This window comes from Capsicum annuum, chromosome 1 (assembly GCF_002878395.1).
Source record: "Capsicum annuum cultivar UCD-10X-F1 chromosome 1, UCD10Xv1.1, whole genome shotgun sequence".
Lineage (NCBI taxonomy): Eukaryota > Viridiplantae > Streptophyta > Magnoliopsida > Solanales > Solanaceae > Capsicum > Capsicum annuum.
This window is the reverse complement of record NC_061111.1, coordinates 64,220,350-64,246,722: the sequence shown is the minus strand read 5'-3', so window position 1 is coordinate 64,246,722 and position 26,373 is coordinate 64,220,350. Positions and strand designations below refer to the sequence as shown.

Here is a 26,373-nt window from a genome sequence, read left to right as displayed (position 1 = left end):
TAAAGAAACGCTGATTGAAATCAAGCAAATTACCAACTATGAAATATTTGGGGGCCAAGCAGTATGTTTAACAGAAAACATTTACAAAACGCTTGAACATTTATTGGCCAGTGAGACACAACAATCAGAGCAACCCCCCCCCCCCCCACCCACACACACACACAACCACCCAACCCACCCACACAGAGACACACAAAGCAGTACACTCGCACAACCTCTAGTTTGTAACCAATGCACTAGCTTTGATCTCATTTTGTAATTTGTCATCACTGTTATTGTCTGTATATATATTTCCTTGAAGACGTACCAATTTCATTTCTTTATTGCGTCGTATATTTGTGGTGCTCAAATTGTTGTTAACTCCTTACTAAACATCCTCCAATATCTACTTCTAATCCATTGTAGCGTTGAGAGAGTCTCTTTTTTGGATATGAATGTCAGACACGACATTGTGGTAATTTTATTAAGTACTATTGAATAAGAATAGTAATTGTATATAGGGCAAACTAGTTCACTTGTTTACCATTTCAATTCGAGACATGGCCTGTCAATATGCAAAGTTTGAATATGGAAGGAGCCATTTTAAAGCAAGACAATTACTACAAATAATCCACTTTTGTAAGTGAAATCAACATGAACTTACAGGCTTTTGAAAAGATTCTCTAAAGCAAAAGAAGCCTGCATCTTTTTGGAACATAAATACATTCAATCTGCCAAAATTGACGCCCTACGTCCGCTGGTATACATGTTTAGAACTCATAATCCTATGAGAAAAGCCGGCTGCGAGAATGACATTCTTATCTCAGTTAAAAAAATGACTGGGAAACCTACCAAAGCAAAATATGTGGAGCTTTTCCATGAAATGCTAAATGTTTACATGACGATACATTGAACCACTGATAACAACTTGCCGAAAATGAGCTTCCTTGAGATTACAAAAAGTAACATCTGCTTCTTGATTCACAAGCACCTGATGCAGAAATGTCCTGCTTCAGGAATCAAGCGGTTTTTACTTTCCGTGATGGGGGGCGACGGAATAGACTAATAAGATCGTCAAGACCCTGCCAAATAATACCATCAGATTGGTTAGATGAGTTTACATTTTCTTTTCTTTGTATTTATATTTTGATTGGTACACACATCTAGGAGGTTTTTTAAGTCTTTGTTATAAATTCATCATATTTTGGAACAGCTAAAATTTGTATATGAAAATAAGAGAATCAGGATCAGGTAAACCAGAATACATACCCTGGTGGTGATAAAAAGAAAACTGAAAAGTGTAATCAAGTATGATCCTAGAACCAACAGCAAAAGCAAGTCAAATGTCACGCTGGCAACCTGCAACGGGAACAATTTAAGCGGTTAATCGCAAAAGTAAATAAATGGAGAAACGAAGATTAAACTGTAGACGGTTAAGAAACAAATGCAACTGACAATATGACTGTATAAATATTGGTGTTTAAAAAAATGGACAGGTTACTCAAGCTTAAAATCAGCAACCAGTGGAATAGGAAAACTTTCCGAGTTACAAAACTAGGTCTGAATGTTATAATCAGTGTCAGAGATGCTTATTTCTTTTGTTTTTTTCTGATGAAAATAAGTGGTCGTAAATGCTCATATTCATCACCACATGAGACATGGAACACTGGTGGCAAGGCGAGAGCTGCACGACTACGACCCTTTCTGTCCATATAATCACTCTTCAAGTCTAAACCTACTGACCCCACTAAACCAAACTTCAAACTACTACTCCTGCATTGTCTTTCTGCATGCCAGATGAAGAGATCTCATTTGCTTCTAATGGTAAGGTCAGGTTTAGTATCTTCTTGTATTTTAAAGGCTCATCTTTATGTAGGTTATTTTGAACATCTTCATTAAAGAAAGTTTTGCTGAATATTTTATAGAGGCAGCTCATGGAAATGTTGATCAATTAGACTATACAAAAAAAGGTCCTCAGTCAATACATTTAAGCAGAAAATTGTATTTCTAACTTCTACAAATTATACTATTATTTGCATTACGTTACAAACCACAGCTAAGCTAACAGAATGGATGGAGTTATTTACACACCTGATATATATGCAACTTGCCACTAGTTGAATCGTAAAAAGTGAACATTCCATCTAGAATCTCATGCTGTACATTCACCTCTGCAGTATGATCCGCTAATTCCTGCAGAGACACCGAAAGCACATGTTGGTCAAAACAAGAAAATAAAAGACACAGATACCTTAAGGAGCTCAAATTGAAGCATGTCAGTGCTCAAGAGAAAGCCTGACGAGCTAAATTTTGGTCCAACCTACATCTTCATGCTCACCAGTGGCATGGGACACCATCAAAGGTTAAAGATGTGCATAAAACTAATAGACCAGGCAATTTTCGACCAAGTAATAGGTAAATTCTTTGTCATTCTGCTCAGTTTTACAACATTAATTGCCAAACAAAAATGATAAAGGCAAGCCATCATGATGAGGAAACAAAAATGATAAAGGCAAGCCATCATGATGAGGAATAGTGATATACACAAAGATGTCCTTATATACACACCAAGACATTATGATGATATTTAAAAGTGAAGAAGATAATAAACTAACTAATCAGTATATTTAAGTGTAAATGCATCTAAAATACCTTCTCCAGCGCCTTAATAAGTGGGTCGTTCTTTGAAAGAAAAGGTGCCACTCTAGGTGTTGTGGATAAAAGTTCTAGCCAAGACCTTATGTAGGAAGGATTGACAGCTAAGCTACTGTCATCTGCAAATATGATAATGCTTTTCTTCTCTTGGCTGTAAATGTGTCTCTGTGTATAAAGAAATTTGTTAAACACACTTGCAAAGCTACTGTTGTCTGCATGAGATAGCTCACTTCATACATGACAAATGCTTGAAACAAGAAAAATATTAGAACATCCTTCCGATAACATAAAAGAAAATCTACCAAAATTTGAGTCACACAAAGCTGCATAATAAAGGAGAAAGAAAGCATAAACAGAAAAAGTTTTGATTATCTAAAACTATGAACCAATTGATCGATCACCCGATTCTTCAGAAGTAATTCAGGAAAACAAAATCATCTGTTTTCTATAATAGAAGACATGCAAAACAGAATCCTATATATAGAAATGCAAATGATCTCGACATACAGTCCCCACCCCCAAAGAAAAAAATGCTACAAAAGGATACATGTTTCCCTAATCATGATTCATGATCATTGGACACTTGGGACTAAGCAATGTAATGAAGAGAATAAATCAATCTTCCATAAAATCATTATCCAGAAGGTCTCAAATAGTGTACTGACAAAACTACTCAAAATTCAATCTTCTTTAATAAGGAAAATAATATTATTAATGATGGGGGTACCCCCGCATACATGCCACTACTCAAAATTCAATCATGTTTATTTAATTGATTAAAGGAAAAGATGCACACAAACTAGTTGCAAATAACACTCATGACCCAGCAGAAATTTTAAGAGCATTTTTCCTAGAAAAGGTTATTGAGAATTTCCAGAGTATTAGGCCTGAGCTTAATTGTAGACTTGGAAAACCTGAAAAGAACGTCAAAGAAGAGCAATTTTGGCGGGACATGGAGCAGTTACAGCTCACCGAGGACATGACCCTAGATAGGAAGGTCTGGAGGACGCGAATTAGGGCAGAGGACTAGGGCCAGTTTGGGTCGCTAGTGTAGGGAATTACTTGGTGGGGGTTTTATTCCTGTTATGATTCCGTGTTCCGTGTTCCGTGTTCCATGTTTTATTACGAATCTGTGTGCTTTCCTCTGCTTTCCTCTGTTTTATATTACTTATGGGTGCCGTATTTATGTTATGTAATCTGCTTCTGTGCTTTACTATGTGTTTGTGTGGTATCTCGTGCCTTGAGCCAGGGGTCTATCGGAAACAGCCTTTCTACTTCTTTAGAGGTAGAGGTATGGACTGCGTACATCTTACCCCCCCAGACCCCACTAGGTGGGAATACACTGGGTTTGTTGTTGTTGTTGTTGTTGTCTAGATTAAGGGTCACGATTGAATTATGATTTTATTAGCTATAGACTCGTACCGCTAGCATAACATCAAGAGATTCTCAAAACGAAAAAGAAACTGAGACTGCAAACACTATCTGCCCAATAGTCTCAGCACTATGATCATACTTCAAATTTAGAAGTTACGCTTTTGATGTTGAACAGAATATGTAGCTTCATTGAAAAACTTTTTAGATGAGAATCAACTAGGTCTCAAAAGAAGCATGCATGACAAGATTATAAAGAGGTCAAAAACTCCTGCCTTCCTTTCTTTATTTCTCATATAGAAAACAATGTCATTATTGGAAGTGAAAGGTTTTCTCAATTTGTGCAATCAGCAGTGGAATGGCTGAAACAAAAATATGGTACTCCAGGGGGAAAGAGGAAGGCTAAAGTCCTTACTGCTATACTTTCAGCAACAAGCTTGACACTTCGAATGATTGAGGCTTCACTGGTAAAATGCCTACACAGGAAATCAGGAGTGCAATAAACGGCCATTAGAGAAGTTCCATAAATAACACAGAGGTAGCAGAAGCTAGGTTACGACCTTCTTGTTCAAAAAGGAAAAGAGAGAGCTAACTAGAACCTGTTATCAGCCAGACCTCCCGTGCTATCCAGTAATTCGGGTGCAGTTGAAAGTCCAGAAAGTGTTGTTGCAGTAACTCTCATCCTTGAAAACTGTTCATGCTCCCAGGCTACCTACACCGTCTAGTCGCTTTAGCAAAGTAAAAAGACTAAACATTGTATATAAAGACAATTAAACAAGTAAAGAAGGTATATCTGACTGTTTTAGCAACCAGTAAGAACAAACAGCTTTATCAGGAAGACTACAGAGACTGTTCAGGTTAAGTGGGGCGCTTCTCTAGTCTACAGCATGTGACTGTCATGTAATAGTCAACAAAAATAGCTTAGAACAAGCTCTCTAGCTGGTTTATGTTACACAACAAAACTGAAACTGCAAAAAACTTCCATGCAAATTACATCAGTGAGGGCTTAACTTCTATCCATGACAAAATTACAGGTTATGATGCATGAGAAATCATAAACACATTTCTAGTTACTGAGAAACAAGGAAACAGGAAAAAAAATCTTCCATTTCCTCAACTCACGCTCATTCTTCATCCAGATCGAAAGACTAAGGCTACTTTGCAGGTTAAATCTGGAGAGGAAGACCAAAAAGTTAATTGTATTCCCTATTACGTCGACTTCTTTCCTTGTCCTTTGAACGGAAAAACAGCAATTTAGTACACTGAAAAAAGGAAGCAACCACCACAAGCAATTCTTATTCATTTTTTAGTTGAAGTTCCTATATTGACAAGTTATCCAGCAGCTGAAGAAGATCCAGGGGATAGGTCTCAGATTGAAAGAGCCTTGGATCAATTTGAAATGGCCAAGATTAAAGATCTAAAAGATCACTTAGCCGAACAGATAGCCCTCTGATTGAATCAGAGAGGCAACGACAAGTTAGAAGATTATGGGTAAGCCAGATGTTTCATAAACCATATTCAACATTAAGGGATTTTGTTGCAATTTAATCACCTGACGGCCGGATTCAATTAATCAAAATTCTCGCTTTAGAATATTTCATTCGGGATTGGAACGACCTATGTTGTCACGGTGGAAAAAAGGTGAAGGAGCTTCCTTTGACCGCCTCTCCCATCTTTTTTTTTTTTTTTTTTGAGAATGGTAATACTGGTCTATATATATCCATAGGTATACTACAACCAAAGTGTAGTTCCCCTTCAAAAAAGCATTACAGTTACAGCCTTTATATCTATCACTTGTTCATATACATAATCTAGAACATCAAAGATATTTCCTGAACTATTAGATCCTGTTTACACCAATAATAAAACAAATCAAAACAATTCATCTTAGATTCTTGTAAATTGTTCTGCCTGTCTTTAAAACATCTCCTGTTCCTTTTTTTTTCCATATCATCCACAAAGTGCAAGCAGGGACAATCTTCCATCTCTCTTCCTTCTGTGCTGCATTTCCACCTTGTTCCATCTGTTGAGGAGCCCGACGAGCCCTTTGATGTTCCTTGGTTTTACCCAACTGATCTTCGTCAAGCTAATGAACATTTTCACCAAAATTGATCAGCCCACTTAAAATGTAAAAAGAGATGGTTTACTCTGTCTGCGTGTTCTTTACATAAAAAGCATCTGGAGCACAACCGAAACCCCCTCTTGTTCAGGTTCTCAAGTCAAAAACTGCTTTTTTGACTAGAAGCCATGTGAAGCAGTTTACTTTTGTAACGACCCTCTTCATCGTTACAGGTAAATCTCTCATACAAAATTTCGAGTTAAAATCTTCCCCGAATTAAGAGCTAGAAATTTTAGGCTATGCTAGGCTTGGACGAAATCTGAGCGAGGTACAGTCTAGGGCAATCCAGGAATTGATTAAGTTTAGCTTGATTTTATCTTAACTAAGCAAATAAGGCAACCGTAGGACTTTTCGAAAGTGAATTCGGGTAAGTAAAACTCTCGGTATCGACTCGACATAAAGGGGTTAGTTCGAAATGTAGCGGTTTGAGAGTGTGTTGTGAAAAAGGCAAATTTGGGGGGTTTCTCAAGGTTCTGCCTTGCCACAATAGCTATAGTGACGTGCCTGTCGCTATAGCGACATGTATTATAGCAGAAAAAGTCCCGCTATTGCGGAAGTCAAACCCGATCAATCCCGCTATAGCGATGTCTCTATAGCGGGGTAAATCGTTGTTTTATCAGAAATTTCCCCAAAACGGCGCCCTATTCAAAAACACATTTTTGGGAAGGGCAAGGGTGAAATAGGTGATTTCATTCAGTTTTCCATCGTAAAGGTAAGTCGATTATCCCCTTTAACTAGTATTTTCGTTAATTAACCTTAGAATAACTAGTTTAGATTTTTTGGGGACGGTTAAGCCCTTGGGTTTTAGTTATTAATCACCAATTTACTCTTGCATGTCATCAATTCACTAAAGTAACCATGAAATTGATCGTTTTGGGGTGAGTTGATAGTTGAAGGTAGAAAAGCCCTAGAATGGGTGGAATGATCATAAATTTGGCCTTAGGGGTTGGGATTGGATTATAATCCTCAACATTGAACGTCATTGAGTGGATTGTGTGTTGCATTCGTGTTTTCTAAACCGAAATCAAACGAAAATTGCACGGAAAAGCAAGGTTCAGGCTTAATTGAGTGGTGCAAGCTTGGATCGAGGTAGGTGATAGTTAATGTAGTTTAATCCAATTTGTGTTATGTGTGCATGATAACTGTTCCTTAGAACTGCTTGTTTAATGCATGTGTTAAGGAATGAAAAAGGGTTAAAAAGGGTTTTTGACATTCTAATGTGGTCGTTACAAGTGTTGGTTGTAATCATAGTTTCTGTAATTGTTGTGATGTTCTATTGGTTATTTGTGGGATTTACTAGTATTTGGACATCTTCACGGGATTGGTGGAATAAGGTTGGCAGACACTTAATGTATGAGTTTTGGTACATGGACAAAGCTCATCCTCTGCAGGTTATGACTACTAGGCGACCATAAGACCCTTAGCGTGTACGAACAAGGTTCGAGCGAGTGTGACGATTCCATGAGTGAACTGGGAATTATGTGCTTTATCATTATGTTGGTTCCTTGAGTGAACCGATTAAAGTATCGAATTGATATTGTGGTTTGAATTGATCAGACTTACATGTTAATGGCTAAAAGTGATTTCTTGCGTGAACCGGGTTGCATAATAATGGCCCGTTAAGATTATTTGGACCCTTGAGAGGTTCGGGCCAATGGCAAGGGGATATTGATGTGTTTATTCTCATATTGTGAATGGAGGTGGAATTAGTGTTAAGAGTCCTAGGTTGTTGTCTTAGTTATGGCATTGAGTCTTGTATTGTCGACTTGGAGTCTTGTTGGTGGACTTGACTTGACTTGTTACTCTTGTTTAACTCATCATGGTTTGGCTTGTTTTACTCCGTTATAGTTATATGTTCACATATCTCATCTTAGATTGGCCAAATGACCGTACACTGTTGTTTTCATGTGTGCTGATACTACACCTGCTTTTACTTTTGTTAAGTGCAGAGCATCTTCCAGCAGCTACTGTGAGACCTCAGTTGTGATTTCAGCGGTTGATTCGAACTCAAGGGTGAGCTGCATCTTTCGGGCCACCATGGATTCTTCTGTTGATGTTTCAAGTCCCTTGTTCTGGACTTATGTACAGTCTTATGTTTTTGGGGTTGCATGCCCTTTTTGACATTCTTTATTAGAGTTTTGGTACAAACGACTTTCGGGTTCTAGGGGTTTTACAAGTACAATATTTTCGCAACTTTTATTGTGCTTATGTTTTATTTCAACATTGGATATGGTTTTGGATTAATAGAATTAATTGGACGTTTACTTTTAGTTGAGTATTGCTTTATGTTGAGATTAGTTGGTTCTCCCACCGGAGGGTTAGTGTGAGTGCCACTCGCGGCGAGTTTGAATCGTGACAACTTTATAAGGGATCTTAGTCTTCCATGTCATTTTCCATGGCCAATTTTTTTCCTGAAATTCTGAGCTATTGAGGTACTTGAATGCTGAGTTGACAGTGGATTTCCCAGATTTGTCCTTCTACTATTCTAATCTGCCCACTTCTTCTACTAAGCCGGTAAAATCTGCCAGGCTAGCATAGAAGTAAGCAATAGTTTCCATATCCTAGTCATTCGAAAGCCTTCTGAATTGCAGATTCCAAGCTTGTCCAGTCCTCATTTCAGCTACTGTAGCGTGCTGAGTTGTAGCACGCTGAGTTTGGAATAGTGATAGACTATAGAGATCAGGATATAATCTACTCAACAAATCATTGCCAACACATTTGTCATTCCAGAAGGAAACCCTCTGGCCCATTCCCAACCTTGAATCTGATTCTGGCCTGCATAAGTTGCCATAAATCCTGATTGCCCTCTCCCATCTAGTCAAGTAGCTTTTTGCTCCTTAAGCTGCTAAATGGCCTATGGGGATCTTTTGTCAAAGTGGAAGTTTCTAGGTCATGTCTTAACCTCATTAGAAAGTGGAGTTGGCTAGCTACTGGCATATCTTTTACATCACCGGCCACAGTCTCCCTTTCAGCTATCGTCTTTGCTCGTTGGCAAAATGTCTTGATGTGTGCATGTAGTTTGTTGAGGTGACGCTCCACTTTGTGCAGGGTCTTAGGTCAACACTTATATAATAGCCAATCATCAATTGAAGACAGGTAGATGGTGATGAATTGCGATTGGTCTAAACCTTCAATATGCGACTTATTACGACCTGCCGAGAATGCAAACTTTTGGAATTACAAGCCAACATGGGGAGAGTAGGGTAAAGGAGAGTGTTGAGCATGCCAGTGATGAGCAGGTTGACCCGGGGTGGTCATTTTGGGGCAAGAAAATACAATTAATATTCTCTTTCCAAATTCTTTCATCAAGGTCAGTCTATTCGTCAGTCTATTCATGTAGATGGTAATACAGAGAGTGGTTAAAAAGGAGTATTGTGATGTCGCTCTCCGCATAAGATCAGATGTGAAGGCTCTCTCTAGTCTCTGGTACTCGAGAAAAGATCTTGCATAGGAAGCTTGTTCCTACGGTTCTCTTTTTTTGGCCTTGATGTTCCATTTCAATATGGTAAACTATGCATTTCACAAAGCTCAAACAAATTCTTGGTCTCAAAGACAAAGATATCTTAAGGGCAAAAAAGGTGGAGGGTGAGGGAAAGATCAGTGTCGATCACTAAGTGACTACAATTGCACAAAAGCTCCCAAGCAATCACTGAATATGCACAAAGCCGTGATTATAAATGAGATCAGCGATTGTGACCAACTGTACGTTACATACAAAATCTCATTATGTTATCATCATCTACCACAATAACAATTTCACTCACACCCAAAGGCAGCTTCGAACCACCATAACCAGCTTTTACATTATCATAAACAATGACAAGGGGTTCATTCGATTGAAACAATAGCTGATTTCACTGGAGAGGAAAGCAGTAAGCACAAATACGGTCCGAAAGTATGTTTTGTAGCTTCTAGTGAAAATTTGCGCAACTTCACGCAACTAAACGAAAATTGTATCACCACAACAGAAAGCAGTCTACAAACTTCAAATTGCAGACATAACCTAAGAAACTAATTAAAACATCATTTTCTAATGTAAGATCGGAAGCTCTAGAGCCGGACCAAGTTTAGAGAATAAACAATCAACTATCCATCAACCACAAACTAGTTGGGTTGGTTATATGAATCTTTGTACCCATTCCCACTCCATACAGTATGTTCCACTCGAATCAGACTCTATTCAGAGGCCTTATCATATTTAGAACGTTTTTTACACTGACCATCAACATACCACAATTCTCGTCTTTTATTCAGACTTAGGAGAGGAGGGGCATGGATGCCCCGGTCCGTAGGTGTGAGAGGCTAGCGTTGGATGGTTTTAGGCGGGGTAGGGGTAGGCCGAAGAAGTACTGGGGCGAGGTGATCAGGCGGGACATGGAACAGTTACAGCTCACCGAGGACATGACCCTAGATAGGAAGGTCTGGAGGGCGCGAATTTCGGCACAGGATTAGGGCCAGTTTGGGTCGCTAGTGTAGGAAATTACTTGGTGGAGGTTTTATTCCTGTTATGATTCCGTCTTCCGTGTTCTTCCGTGTTCCATGTTTTATTACGAATCTGTGTGCTTTCCTCTGCTTTCCTCTGTTTTATATTACTTATGGGTACCGTATTTATGTTATGTAATCTGCTTCTATACTTTACTATGTGTTTGTGTGGTATCTCGTGTCTTGAGCCGGGGGTCTATCGGAAACAGCCTTTCTACTTCATCAGAGGTAGAGGTATGGACTGCGTACATCTTACCCCCCAGACCCCACTAGGTGGGAATACACTGGGTTTGTTGTTGTTGTTGTTGTTGTATCCAGACTTAGGAAAGGCTGTGAAACTCATCATAGATGGAGTTAGAGTCAGAGAGCATAGCAAGAAAACCATGAAATATGTTTGACAAAGAGATAAGCAGAGATGTGCACTTTTGTTTAAGCGGTATATACACTTACTCGAGGATTTGAGATATTTATTTTCTTGTGCTTAAGACCGACTTGGAGGCCTAATTCTTCTGCTACAGTAGAGAAACCCTGCATAAATCAACCTTTTTAGACTAGAAAGGGAAATAATAGAAGTAATCTTTTGAAACTAGAAATAGTAGAAGTAATAAAATCTAAAGTTTTCCTATGTTTCTCTGGTTGACGCCTTTTATTGCATACCTGAAATATCTGCTGTATGTAGGCATTTTCTGGAGGTTTAGAAACATGGAGATGTAACTGATTTCCATGGGACCCAACACTATTCAAGCAGATGGCATAGTCTATACTCTCACGTACACGTTGGTCAAAACTCCGGAGCCACTGAAGAAAGCTTACACATTCAAAGGACAGCACGAGATAGCTACAACTTAAAAGGGCAGGACAAAAACTTTGGGAAGGACTGGTGCACCTTTTGAGTTCCATTGTAGTTGTACGGGCCACCAGATGTTAATCCAAAGAGTAAGTTATATCTACTTCTAGTTTTAGGATTTGAATATAGGGCAGAAAACAACCTAGCTATTTCAAGAAGTGCCACTACACCACTCCCATTGCTGTCACTTCCCACTGACAATGCCTTTAAATTCAACAAAAAGAAGATAGTGATTCAAGGTCATTTATTATCAAAAATAACAGCTAAAAACTTAAATAGAGTGGGTTATTATTTACCGGAGCAGCCCCAAATGTGTCATAGGAAGCCACTATGGCAATAGTTGGGAGTTGATTCGAGTCTCCATCAACTTTAAGCCCTGGTAACCATCCCTGACATTTAACAAAAGTACTGATAAACGAACTTTCAGATAACAATCCACTAAATTGATACTTGCGAACAGGCAAAAATGCCCCCCACCCTCCCCAAAAAAAAAAAAAAAAAAAAAAATATACCCGAAATTCCATTGACACACCTAAGCTTTACGGGTCCTAGTACCCCCTAAACTTTTAAAAAATGGAACAAATAACACCCTAAAATGCTATAACCAGATCAATAGAGGCAGGTACATGCACTTGACACATGGATTTCTCATTTAAATAAAAAAAAATTCACTTTTTTACATCTTCTTCAACGTTTCCATTCCCTTTCACCATTAGAATCAAATTCAAAGTTTATTATTCTTTCACAAGTATCAATTTTAAGAATCAAAATTAATTAGAAAATTGAGTTTACGTAGAAAAATGTAAAGCGAAAGTTCTTTCGATTTTTCGGGTTGCCACAAATGAACTCCATTTCAATTAGGTAATATCTCAAAAGATCTAGAACACCTTAAGAAATTAACATCTAAAATTTGGGTTGATTTCGTGAAGATTTAGGTTTGATTGAAAGAAATGCAGCCACTAATGAAGCTTCAAGTTCGAATTTCGTGTTACCATAAATGAACTCCCTTTTGAATGAGTGATATCACAAAAGATCCGGAATATCTTAAGGAATTCATATCTAAAATTTTGGTTGATTTTGTGAAGAGTTAGATGGGTTTAGTTGGAAATTCAAATTTGAGGTTGAAGATGAATTTGATTTTGAGCTTTATTTGATTTTGAGCTTTTCCTGAAATAGTCACATTTTACAGCATAATTTTGATTTTATCCACTTTTTCAACAGCTAAATTCCTAATCCAATTTCAAATATGGCCTTTTCAATTTGTTGTCGAGTTCATTTTAGTTGGTATTTTCATTTTTGGGTCCGAAATTTAAAAATAACAGAAGAAAAGAAGAAACTGCAGAGAAAAAAGAAAACAAATAAAAAGTAGTAACAAATATATTTAATATAAAATTATATTAAAATACAAAATAAAAAATATTTTATAATTCTCACTCTGTCAAAGAGTGAAATACATTCTCCTTGCCACCTCAGCACTTGGGCTGATATTTATTCCGTTTTTAAAATGTTCCCATAAAATTTAAGTGTGTCACTGGGATTTCGGGTACAGTTTTGGGGGGTGGGGGTTGTACTTGTGCCTTTTCTCTTGATACTTTAAACTATCTATTAATCCATGCCCAGCCCATTCTTTTTCTGAAATTAATCAGCATTATTCTTAGTGTTATACATTTCAAGCAACAACAACTACTACAACATACGCAGTAGTGTTTACATTTCAAGAAGAAAAGAATAATACAATAGGATTGTGGCAACAAGAAACATAAAAAATTTCGAGTCAGTACTACGAGGAAATGCATCCGTAGATGCTTAAATTTATTTCCTAACTAAACTGATAAAAAAGTAATTCAATGTATTGAGTTTGATTCCAGTGACTATTATAAGTAAAAGAAGAGTTCCAAGTACTGAATACATTTGCCTTAAAAGAAGAGTTCCGAGTACTGAACTGATTTGCCTGACTATGTTATAAAGAAAATGATGTATAGAAACAACTTCAAGTGCATAGAGATTCATAAATACTATTACTACTACGCTTCAGACCCAAACAAGTTGGGTCAGCTATATGAATCTTCATTGATCATGTTTTTCCATTTAAATAAACTCGTGTCATGCATAATCATACCAAATAAAAGTACAAGTGCAAAAGTAAGGTATAAAAAATAAGGAAATGAGAAAGAATGCCTACACCTTAAAATGATTTTACTACTAAAATAAGAAAATCCAAATAATTCAACATACTAAGCTGGTCTGAGTAGTAGCTATGAGAAGGAAACAAAAACAATTGCAAGTACTGAACTGATTTTTTTTAACTAGTATATTGAAATCAAAGTAAAGAAAAAGAAAAAACTAAGTACGTATAGATTCAATGTTCAAAAAGAAACTTTGAGCGTACAAAATAAAGAACTATAACAATTATGAAGAAGAAATTAAAGGCAAGACCATAGCTAGCACCCAAGGTAAACTCAATTTTAAACCTTTAGTTCCACCAAATTCTAATTGTAATAGTGAATGCGACAGTTGCACATAAAAAGGAACTATAGATAGTTTGACAACCACGAAAGCTGTCACTTCAGATTATCCTATCTAAGTCCCATAACATCTCATAAGAAGCGGCAATAATCTATAGCTTAAAGGGGTGATAAAGAAGAAATTGACAGAGTATAGGACAAACTGACAAAGTTAGAAGCTTAGCTATCCATGATTATTATTACCTCTGTCTCATTACAGATGATCTACCATGTGCATCAATTAAAGAAGCTGTTAGTTGAAATATGTCAAATCAAATTTTAAATGATCCAAATGTAGTATTAGCTTACATTAATTTGTTTTAATAAAGGCATATGCATTGTTGGAGCCAAATAAAGTTGTTATTTATAAAAACAGATAAAGAGTTTTTTGAGATGGATGAAGAAGGTTGTATGTGAAGCAATTTGGAACTAAAACTTTAGGGAATTAAGTCAAATCAACATTCCTGGAACAAACATCAATTTGAGAATTATGGTAAATCCACCTACACCTAGTTTTAAGAAAGAAAATGAACTAGAACCTGAATATTTGCAATGTTGGGGGACGCAATTCTCTTAGGATCTGAGGCAGCAACAACAAGCTTGTAGCTGTAGACATGTGGTTAACTGAATCATTAAAAAAAAATTGTCCAAAAAAAGGAACATTCTTCAAGACGACATGATACAGATTTCCAAATTCATATTGACATCCAATCTCTGAAAGGTTAGAAATTTGTTCCGTCCCGTGTCATTTGACACATTTTCCATGTCGGGCGTCATAATGTTTGATACAGTCGAAAAAATAATAATATAAAAACCACTCAACACTTTGCAAGAATTTAGATACATCAAAAAGTGCACATCAAAAAATGTGATTTCTCTTCTATAACGAGATTGTATACATCTCTTCCATAACGAAATTGTATACATTCTTCAATTTTTACTTAAATTCTAGTATTCTAATATACAAATAATATGCAACTCAAACCAAAGCCTGTATCCATACTGAACATTCTTGTCGCACAAAATTATAGGACCCTCAATTCTGTTTTGTTTTTAAAAATTTTGGTGAACAAGCACATTACCAACAGAGTCAAGTCTGGTATTTATTCTTTTTTTTTTAAGCACGAATTTTAACACTTACTTTGACAAAAGAAATTACTAAATGGGATTAATTCAAGAATAAAATTGAATGGAATCTTTTAATTGTATCATAATGATTAAAGATGACTTAAGAAATTCACACGCATTTCTATACTAGAAGGATTTTGTCCAGAGTATATTCAGAGATCGCTAGAATACATTATAATCTTTTAATGTTATGACATACATACGCCAGAAGAAAGAGGCAACTCCTCTCTCAAAAACAAAAAATGACATTTCAACTTACCCGCCTGTAGTAGCTGTTGCAGGTTGACCATTAGCATCATTTCTCTTAACTTCCGCTAATACAGCACTGATATTGTCATCCTCAAAAGCAAAATATACAGGATACTGGAACAGAATTACAAAAGGTTAAAAAATGACTACTTTGTTATAGAAGATAAAAAATGAAAAAAATACATAACTGGAACTCTCATTCAAACAACAGAAGCAATGCAATGTCAGTACTCTCATTCAGCAAAGATAGGTGGTAAAACTATCTCAAGGGAAGAAGATACTAGTACTAATTTTGTTCTTTCTTTGGAGAGGTCTCACCACTGAACTTAGTGTGCACTATGCACACTCATAGCTCACATGTCAAATAGTAACTAAAAGAGCTCAATTTGTTCTTCCCCGCTCTGGGAAAGGACGAACCAGTTTTCTTTTTTTTTTTTTTAAGCAAATTTTTCAATGTTGTATTGCCACCTTAGAAAGATACAGAAGCAGAGGAAGTACTAGACCAAGGCCCTCTACTGTAACTGAAAGAAGACAACAAGAGAAACTACATAAGTAGTTGCTGTTGCAAAAAGTTGGCTCACAAAATAAATCCAGTGGCAATAAAAATGGGAAAAATCTGTGGTGGATCAAAAACCATCAATCTTGGTCTTCTCTTCTTGAATCGAAAAGAGGGAAGGTTCCATCTATCTATATTAAGAAGTCCTTTAACTTGTCTAGGTAACGACTCAAACTGACTGAAGATCTTTATAGAATCAACAGAATGACTTAGGGAAGCTAATTTGTCAGCTGCATGGCTTGCTTCCCTGAAACAATGATTGGTAAGAATGTTATGGTTGGAAACCAAACCATGAACCAGTTAGCAAACAATAGAAAGCTCGGAATGGACTCAAGGGATGCCACTTCAAAAAAAATGTTTACTTGTTTAATCTCATCGTTAGCCAGCAAAGGGATCTCAAAGGCAATTTCCACAAGATAAACAGAAAAGACGTTTCTCTCCATTCAGCTCTAAAACAGAGTCTGCAGACAGCTCAATGATCCTACTCAATTGAACTCTTTTTCCTTCTTTAGGAGCTAACAGGATCAATGTTTCAGTATTTTCTTCTACCAATTAAGGAACCACAGTAATGACTAGTTTTGCCTAGATTATATAAATTGTTACATTACTCGACAAAAAGTGATCGTAGGGAACAAATTATCATTTAAAACTAATTACCTTTAGGGCACTAATAGTTGGTTACGAGTTCATGAGATGAGCTTTCCATACAGTAACCAACAATCAAGTTTCTAATAAGGAGTAACCAAACATCAAGTACAACTAAACAAATGATTTAACTGATTTAATAAAAAATATAATTAATTCAGGTAAGATCATCCAGCCCAACAAGCAGTAGACAAATAAAACTCATGTAACATGATGAACGATGTACTCGCGTATAATATGCATTGTAACAGAAAGATAATCCCAAGAAAAAAAAAAATGGAGGATTGATTGCACTCACGGGGATATTAGAATGCATAAGCAGCCATTCCAACTCCAGCAATTTGTTCCTCAAACTGGCAATATCCTTATCAGCACCAAATGTGCTGTCTATGTTTCCTGGACTAAATTTTGGGGGGAGTAAAAGCAACAAACCCCCTAGTAACTTTTTCTGTTCAATATATTCTGCAGTAAGAGCATATAGGGAAGGAAAGTCCATTAGAAGAGACAATCTAATTGCATATTGCAGGAGGAACAGAGAGTCATCCTTTAACATGATCACCACAAACAAGGTTAGTAATGTCTCAAGCAAGGAGGGCACTGGAAAAGTAATAAAATCTGTTTTAAAAAAGATGTTATTCGTTATATCGAAACACCACCTTCCACACCGTCCTAATCAAGAGGTGGCCTTCCCACTTATGCTCCCTCGGTGACACGAATCACCAACCTTATTGTTTGAGGTGGAGGGTATCCGTACCACTATGCTATCTGATACAAGTGAAATGCCGCCTTAGCTTTCGATGGCATCATTCAAAGTCACTACGTGAAGAATCAAGCTTTGGTCCCATGGAGGGCACGGGATCATACTTGTAGGGGTTATTTTGAGCATGCCATCAAACAAACCCATGTGTGGAAGATTGCTCGGAGCCTTGAAGACTAGAGGACTCACGGGTTTGGACCACATTTGATGGTTCACGGTTTTGGCCCCTTTTATTAAGGTCATTTTGGTCACTTAGCCTCAACGTCATTTTGGTCTTTTAGCCTTGTCTAAATGACACTCCATTGCCACTCACCTCATTAAGGGCATTGGAGTCATTTTATCTTTCTTTTGTAATATACTATATATAGTTTATTTTAGGTCATTTCTCTTTAGTTAATGAATGATGAACATTTGAAAGACTTATTCTCTCTTTGGAGAGTGCAACACCTTAGTATAGTTCTTAGTTAGGGCTTGGAAAAGTCATCCTTGGTATAGGGCTTGGAAAAGCCAATATTGTTCTTTGCTTGGAAATGGTGGACGATTCCCTAGGCGGTCACCATAGAGTGTGGTGTTGTTGTTGCATTAATTAGGGGTTTAGTGTTTGAATCACACTTTGTTCCTAAGTCTTGTAACAAATCTATATCTCACTATCTATCCTTTTATTCTTGTAATCTTGTTATTGGTAGTAGTGGACTGTTTTTGTGTCTTGTTGAATCCGAAAATTTGTGTTCTTGTTGTCATCTTGTTCTTCACGTTTTGTGGCTGTTTTGGGTGTCAAATACACCTTTGTTTCTTGTATTCTTGTTGTATTTGTCGAATCCGAGTGAGGTCTCCATTTGGCCCACGATTTGTTGTGATTTGTGGACTGTTTTGGAGGGTGTATTGGACTGTTTTGTGGCTGTTTCGTGTTCCTCTTGTTTTTCTTGTATCACTATCCCTGTGTTGTCAAGAGTGAAAAAATCTATAGTCTAACCATATTTCTTATCTACGAGTATATAGTTCCATTACCATCCCGAAAAAGAGTAATCAGTATTAGAGCTCCTATATTTGGCATATGGCAGAGTTGATGACAGAATTTGCATGAACGTAGACAACAAATACAAAGAGAACAGATTTCTTGACTATCTCTCTAAACTTCACAAGATTCACTAGGGATTACTCTGGAGGCTGGTACATTCCATTGCATAAAATCTGACTCGATGAATTGAGTTGAGCATTTAGCCTTTCATTTTATACTTCCGAGGACACTTGTTCAAATGTTCTCCTATAAGTGTGCATATGCATGGTTAACAATTAGAAACCATTTTGTTGGCATTATTTAATTCTATTGATTCTTGTATCCTCTAATTAATTAGAGAAGGCTAGTTTAGTCCGGAGAATTTCTCACTACTGAAATAGTTAATGTAGTATTCAATACTATTAACTTGCTAATAAATCAGTAATTTTGTTATTGGATTTTTACCATTGTTACACAACAATTAATTCAAGATAAAATGAAATTCACAAGAAGAAACTAAACCATATTTTTAATGAGAGTGAGGTTTCCAAACTCAAAATCATCCCTACACAAACCTAATGTAAGTAGAACAACAAACCTAACTTACACCAACTAGCTTGCTTCGCCTAGTAGGAACAACAAATATCCACGACAATAATGAAATTCTGAAACAGTAAGTCATTCTAGTACTGATAAGTACAATGTTTTTAAAGGGGGTAAGGAAAAGAAAGAGACAAGGCCTGTGGAATTTGAAGCAAAATGTTAGAAGTCAAGCACACCATTCATGTAATTAAATGCCAATCATACAAGAATTTAATATTACAATAATCAAATTGCAATTAGATAAACTAATTTCAGCATTCAATATATAATAATGTCAATATTCCAACTAGTCAAAGTTGAGATTCAAAGAACCGCTGCTTTTCTGTAGGATAACTATATTATTTGAAAAGCATGGCTTTATCAACAATAACCCTCGCTTGGATTGCTCAAGGCTTTAAACGACAAAGCAGTGACTTCTAATAACACTGTGTAAGTAACTCCATCTTTTAAGACAAATCAAGACTCTCTAAATCCAATTGACACAGTATTTCCTAGTTGAAAGGACATTTAAGACGAAACTAACACTCCAAAGCAGTAAATGGAGTCGCACCTTTTAGTGAGAATGAGCTTCTCCAAATCTCAAACTAAGTCCTACCAGACCTAACATAAGCATAACATCCATTAAATATTAGTCCAACTAACTTTTCTATATCTGGAGTTTTCAGACCAGCTTGTGCGCACCTCTGCTAATCCCAACTAATTATTATCACCTAGTCGGAATAACAAATCTTTAAATGAAAATGAAATTCAGAATCATTTCCGAAAGTGAGATTCTCTAAATCTCACAACCATATCCTCACCTGAATCTAACATAATCACAGCAACAATTAAGCTTCAATTCAAGCTAGTTTATTTCTTTCTTATAACCATAGTGTCCATGCCAGCATGGGCCCACCTCGACTTATTCCACATGATAACATGTATCAGGTAACTCTATCCACTAAACTCTATCAACTAAAGCTAGAATATGAGGAAGAAATCACCTAGTGGATTTGAACTTGAGAACTCATAGTGCTCATCCCACTTCAATGACCACTAGGCCACACTCGTAGGTTGAATTGAGCTAGTTTATTTTTTTTTAATAACCGTGGTTTCCGGGCCATACTGGGCCCAACTCGACTAATTCAACACGATATCTGCCACCTCCTGCATCACCATAGGTATCACGTAACTCTATCCACCGAAATCACTAAGTGAATTTGAACATAGGACCTCGTGTTACTCATTTCACTTCATTAACCACTATGCCACACTCTTAGCTCGATTCAAGCTAGTTTATATACAAGGAAATAGATAATAATATTCTAAGCGAAAAAATGAAAATTTTAACGCAATAATCCGAGGCCGAACCTGTAATAAGAGTAAGGTTCAATTCACGAACCGGAAGAATGAGAACAGTACGGGAGAGATCAGAACCGAAAAGCGATGAACCGGCATGGTGATTGAGAGCAGAGAGACGAGAACCAAAGGGCACACCGGAGATATCATATTGAACAAGCCGGTAAACGTCAACGGCGGTGACGGCGTCGGAGAATTCAACACAGGCGATAAGGGTAATGAGTAAAGTGATTACTGGGTAGTACATTGGGTCTAATAGTGCTTGTTTTCTAAGTGAATTTGCCATTTTGATGATGATAGTGAGTGTGTATTAGGGTTTTGTGTACTGGATATAAATGTTGGATTTGAATCTTGATTGATAATGAAATTATTTTTTTGGGTGGTCTTAGCAATTTGATTTGATTGGAAATATATCTGTAATCTAGATATAAGTATAATCTACATGTATAATCTATAAGTGTGAAAACTTAATCACTTTTAAATTATTTTTTACCTCTTTCCTTCAATTATTAATTAAAATTAGGATTATGCAAAAATCAAATCGATCAATAAATGAAATCAATAAAAATGTTATTGGATTATCAGATTAATGAATTTTTATTAGTTTTATAAAAAAAATTTATTGAGTAAATAGGTTGATATCAATTTTAGCTTATTGGATTATCGGTTAAACCAATAACCCAATAAGGATATACTAAATTATTATTTTATCCCTATTTATATTATATATTTAAATCTCTCTTTATCTATCCATCTATATATATATATATATATATATATATATATGTATATGTATGTAGATTATATGCATTACTAATTCATAATCCAGTGATTCACAAAATATTAACATATTCAGGGCAACAAAAGCACAATATAAAGTTCGGCTATTATAATAAAAAGCTTAAAGCATTTATATCTTACAACAATTAGGATTCAATTTTTTTCATAACTAACATTCAGTTCAAGTTTGAAGATTCTTGTAAACTAAAATGCATTCGTAGTAAAAAACTTGAAGCATTTATATCTTACAACAATTAGGATTTAATTTTTTTCATAACTAACATTCAGTTCAAGTTTGAAGATTCTTGTAAACTAAAATGCATTGTGTAGATTTTGGTAGTAATTAAGATTTCATTTTTTATGTTAGTTGTTATTATTTCTATTTTATAAGTATTTTCTTCTTGGTTAAACCGAAAATCGAATCGTTAAGGACCAAAAATCGATAAGAAAATATCTTATTGGTTAGTTATTGGTTTTACATATTTAAAAATCGAAAATCGATAAACCAAATCAATAACACGTAAAATTGAACCGAACCGACCTATGCACGCCCCTAGTTGAAATATTTAAAGAGTTTTAAATTGATTAAAACTTCTATATAAATTCTTTATTATTTAAATTATACACTATAATTAGAATACCTTCCTGTTTTTAAATTTCTTTTCCAAAAAAAACTTACAATAATTAACTGCCGAGAACGTTTTTAGGACAAACTTTAGTACTATTTTTACTATTCGTATTAAAGAGGAAGTCTAATTAGCTTAGGTTTAAAAGGAAAGAATATACAATAGAATAACCAGGAAATTATTATGTATTATTTGATATTTTATTGTTGATTTTTTTCCTCAAATAGGCTTTATGTGAATTTCTAAGTTTATGGGAAGTTTTTTGTTAGATGATTCCTACTATTAAGGACTCCTAAATATATTATATAAAACTAAAATTATAAACATGTAACCCACGTTAGTTCGAACAATTCTTCGTTATTTTGTATCAAATTTGTATTGACTATTTTCTATTTCTTTTCTTTTTTTCTTTTTGGTTAGAAGGTGGTTTCAGGGTAATTGTTTGAGGTTAGCTTTCAACTTTTCACTTAATTTAATTGTTTTTGTAGAATATTTAATGACATGTTTGTTTTATATGGCCACATTCTTTATCTTCAATATTACTATTAAAATATGTGTTATGTCTTGCAATCTGATTTTCTTGATTCTCTGAAGGTGGTTGAAGAAGATGCTAACTTTAAAGTTTCAGATTTTTCATTGTAGCACAAGTAAGTGTGTTAGAAAGACAAGTTATCGATGTACTAATCAAGAAGTGAGGTATAAAAATCGCGAACTTAAGTCTTGAGAAGTGATGTTCCTAATGAGTTGCTTGTTTGCTTCTGTTCAACTATCAATCAACATTGAAACTTTGATTTTAATAAAATATGTGTAGAATTAAATAAATATATTATATTTTAATAATTTAGAAACTCTAAAATATATGGCAAGAATTATTAGAAGAATTAATAATTAATAAATCTTAAAATATATGCTACAAGAAAATATATGATAATGGATATTATGAGAATTAATAATTTAGGATTTTAAACTATGTGGTAGGAGAAAGATATATTTTAAAAATTAAGAAGCTTCCCATCTTCCGCATATCTATAATATATATCTATATCTATAATCAATAATCTATATATATAATCTATAATAATATATTAAAAGTGTGAAGACCCTTAGAAAAGTGATTTGAACTTTTTATCCTTCATTTAAAAAACTCTTCTTTAGATAAAATTGTTTTTTCACTATTTTTTAATTTATTATTTAATTATTTTATTATATTAACTAGACCTCCTAAAATATGTTGAAAATTAATAAAGTATATTAATGGTAAACCTTTCTTTATTAGAAGTCATCTGAATTAATGTCAACTAATATTTTTTTATTAGCTTAAGAATTTTAAATCAACTAAATTTGATTTTAAAAAGATTTAAAAAGTCTATAAATCAACATCTACATCTACAATATATTAAATCCATTAACACTTGAAACTTTTGATTGTAAAATATATATGTGCTTATAATAAAATATATGTTTTGAACTTTTTGCACTTTATTACAAACCTTCATAATAGATAAAATCATCTAATTTTAAATAATTAAAAGTTACACGTGCGAAGCACGCGCGACAAAACTAGTATGTTAAAATAATGTTTGACAGTTTGTATTATTGTAGTGTCAGTTTAAAGGGAAAAGAAAAAGGGAGTTTGAAGGGGTGAAGGTGAAATATGATGAAGATAATTACGCTCTCTAGATGTTGCATAACCTTTTCTTTTAAAAAACGGAAAAGGCTCAAAAATACTTCTGAACTATCGGAAATAGCTCAAAAATGTCTTTCGTTAGATTTTGGTTAAAAAATATCCCTTTGTTAAATATTTGGCTCAAAATACCCCTCCCTCTAACAAAATTCGGAAAAGAAACAAAAATACCCCTGAACTATTTGAAATGGGTCAAAGATATCCCTCTGTTAAATATTTGGCTCAAAAATACCCCCCCTCAACGAAATTAAATTATTTCGAGTATTTCGTTAATTTGTATAAAGTTCATCATTTAATTTATATTTCGTTAATTTCTTTAAGTGAAAATTTATATTTCGTTAATTCGCTAATTTATATTTCGTTAATTTCTTTAAAGATTAAAAAGATGTGAAGTGAAAATACCTTTTTAGAATAAATATATGTTTAATTTCCAAATCAAATTCAACCAATTTATGTTATAATTTAAATACTTTTTTTCATTATCTTATTTTTAAAATTAAAAAAATACTTTTATGTAAAAAACAATTAAAGTATTAGGGTTAAAATGTTAAAGTTAGGGTTTAATTCAATCGAATTAATTTAATTTCGTTAAGGGGAGGAGTATTTTTGAGCCAAATATTTAACAGAGGGGTATTTAACGAAATTAAATTATTTCGATTATTTCGTTAATTTATATAAAGTTCATCATTTAATTTATATTTTGGTAATTTCTTTAAGTGAAAATTTATATTTCGTTAATTTCTTTAAAGATTAAAATAATGTAAAGTGAAAATACCCTTTTAGAATAAATGTATATTTATTTTCCAAATCAAATTCAACCAATTTATATTATAATTCAAATACTTTTTTTCATTATTTTATTTTAAAATTAAAAAAATACTTTTATGTAAAAAAAATTAAAGTATTAGGATTAAAAATTTAAAGTTTGGGTTTAATTCAATCGAAATAATTTAATTTCGCTAAGGGGAGGAGTATTTTTGAGCCAAATATTTAACAGAGTGGTATATAACGAAATTAAATTATTTCGATTATTTCATTAATTTATATAAAATATATCATTTAATTTTTGTTTCGTTAATTTCTTTAAGTGAAAATTTATATTTCATTAATTTCATTAATTTATATTTCGTTAATTTCTTTAAAGATTAAAAAGATGTAAAGTGAAAAATACCTTTTTAGAATAAATGTATGTTTATTTTTCAAATCAAATTCAATCAATTTATATTATAATTCAAATACTTTTTTTCATTATCTTATTTTTAAAATTTTAAAAATACTTTTATGTAAAAAAATTAAAGTATTAGGGTTAAAAAGTTAAAGTTAGGGTTTAATTCAATCGAAATAATTTAATTTCGTTAAGGGGAGGGGTATTTTTGAGCCAAATATTTAACAGAGGGGTATTTTTGATCCATTCAGATAGTTCAGGGGTATTTTTTATCCTTTTTCGAATTCCATTAGAGGGAAGGGTATTTTTGAGCCAAATATTTAACGGAGGGGTATTTTTAGCTAAAAATCTAACGAGGAGTAGTTTTGAGCTGTTTTAGATAGTTCAGGGATATTTTTGAGCTTTTTATAATTTAAAAAATAAAGAATATAAAAGTATTACCTTGTGTTACATCATATGATACTATGGTTTCTTCTTTTTGAATTTGAAAATCCACAACCTCTACCAGAACTTCTGGCCTTTTGGGTGAGTACACTATCACAAAATAAACCTATTCATTATGTAATAACTCGCAAATTACACAGGAGATGCAAATCACACTAGGCAAACCTCATACGACAAGCTCTTGACTGAACAACAGACGGAGGCTGGATTTGATCCTGGTCTCCCCACATGGAGACTCACCTCTCGACCACTCACAAATATAAAGTTTGGTTGAATTTATTCTTTTTGGGTCTTTACTTAACTTAAAAAGAATGTAAGGTATGATGTAGAGCTACTATTCAATAAAAATGTAATATAACTGCTAAAATAAAATTGTTAAATAATAAGTAAAAATAAAATAAATAATAATGATACAATCACACTAATTCGATTGTTACACAACATAAGACGTCTTACTGTTATATTTAAAGATGAATTTAATAATACAATACAATAAGGGGTCGTTTGGTTGAAAAACAAGTTATACAAGGATTAATTATGCTGAGATTAGTTATACCGGGATTACTTATCTTGGGATTAATTATCCTGATATTATTTTTTAGTGTCTGTTTGATTTGTGGTACTAAAAATAATATGCATGGATTTTTTTTTAAGAATAGATTGTGTGTTTACAAAAAAAACCTTTACCTTATTTAGTTTAATAATTATTTTTATGAAAATTGTATTGATAAGGAAAACTTTGATTACATACATTAAAATACAAGTTCTATTAGATGCATGCCTCATTACATAGTTGAACTCTTAAAACTTGTCAAGAGATTCTATTTAAACAATATTTAAATTAAGTAATTTTGATCTGATCGAACACCTCGAATTTCTATTAAAGTGTTTCAATTTGATAATCTCAATTCAACTTTTAAAATTTTTTTGCATATGTTTTAATTTGTATTATAATTAAGTTAGCCACACATAATCTACTTTAATTATACACATCAACCTCAAGTAGAAAATGTCTGGATTTTTATGGCTTATTGAGGTGAATGTGTATAGTTAAAGAAAATGACATATTTTGTGTGGTTAATTTAATTATCTGCTAGACGAACGAGAACACACACAAGAAACTTATTTCAAAATTTGAATCAATCTTAGTACGAGTTGGGGTATTCAGTTGAAACAAGACTCAACTCAAATGTCTAAATATAATATCCAGACAAGTTTTAAGTTGGCAAAATATGTCAACATGGATGATGTCGCTTCATGATGAGTGATTTTAATCATTTCAAATTAGTAAGACAGTGTGTGAATGGTTACGTTCATGAGGGAGGTTAGAAAATAAAACAACACAACATATCATGAATTAATCAAAAACTTTTTTCAGCAAAGCACAAGAGTTTTACAACAACAACAACAACTCTGAAGAAGTTGCACAAATATGGGACTGCAA

General features: G+C 34.2%; 1 protein-coding gene across 1 annotated transcript; it reads right to left on the bottom strand.

Annotated features, from left to right (window-relative positions):
* Nucleotides 1–560: 560 nt before the first annotated feature.
* On the bottom strand, nt 561–20,637 carry LOC107852698 (nicalin-1). Its single transcript, XM_016697736.2, has 14 exons — nt 20,243–20,637; nt 16,834–16,997; nt 15,345–15,448; nt 14,497–14,563; nt 11,750–11,842; nt 11,493–11,657; nt 11,264–11,404; nt 11,057–11,134; nt 4,605–4,717; nt 4,421–4,481; nt 2,632–2,799; nt 2,071–2,172; nt 1,249–1,338; nt 561–1,061 (listed from the first exon to the last, which is right to left on the bottom strand). Exons 1-14 carry the CDS (start codon nt 20,514–20,516, stop codon nt 999–1,001), a joined length of 1,683 nt encoding a protein of 560 aa, XP_016553222.1. The 5' UTR covers nt 20,517–20,637; the 3' UTR covers nt 561–998.
* Nucleotides 20,638–26,373: the final 5,736 nt, after the last annotated feature.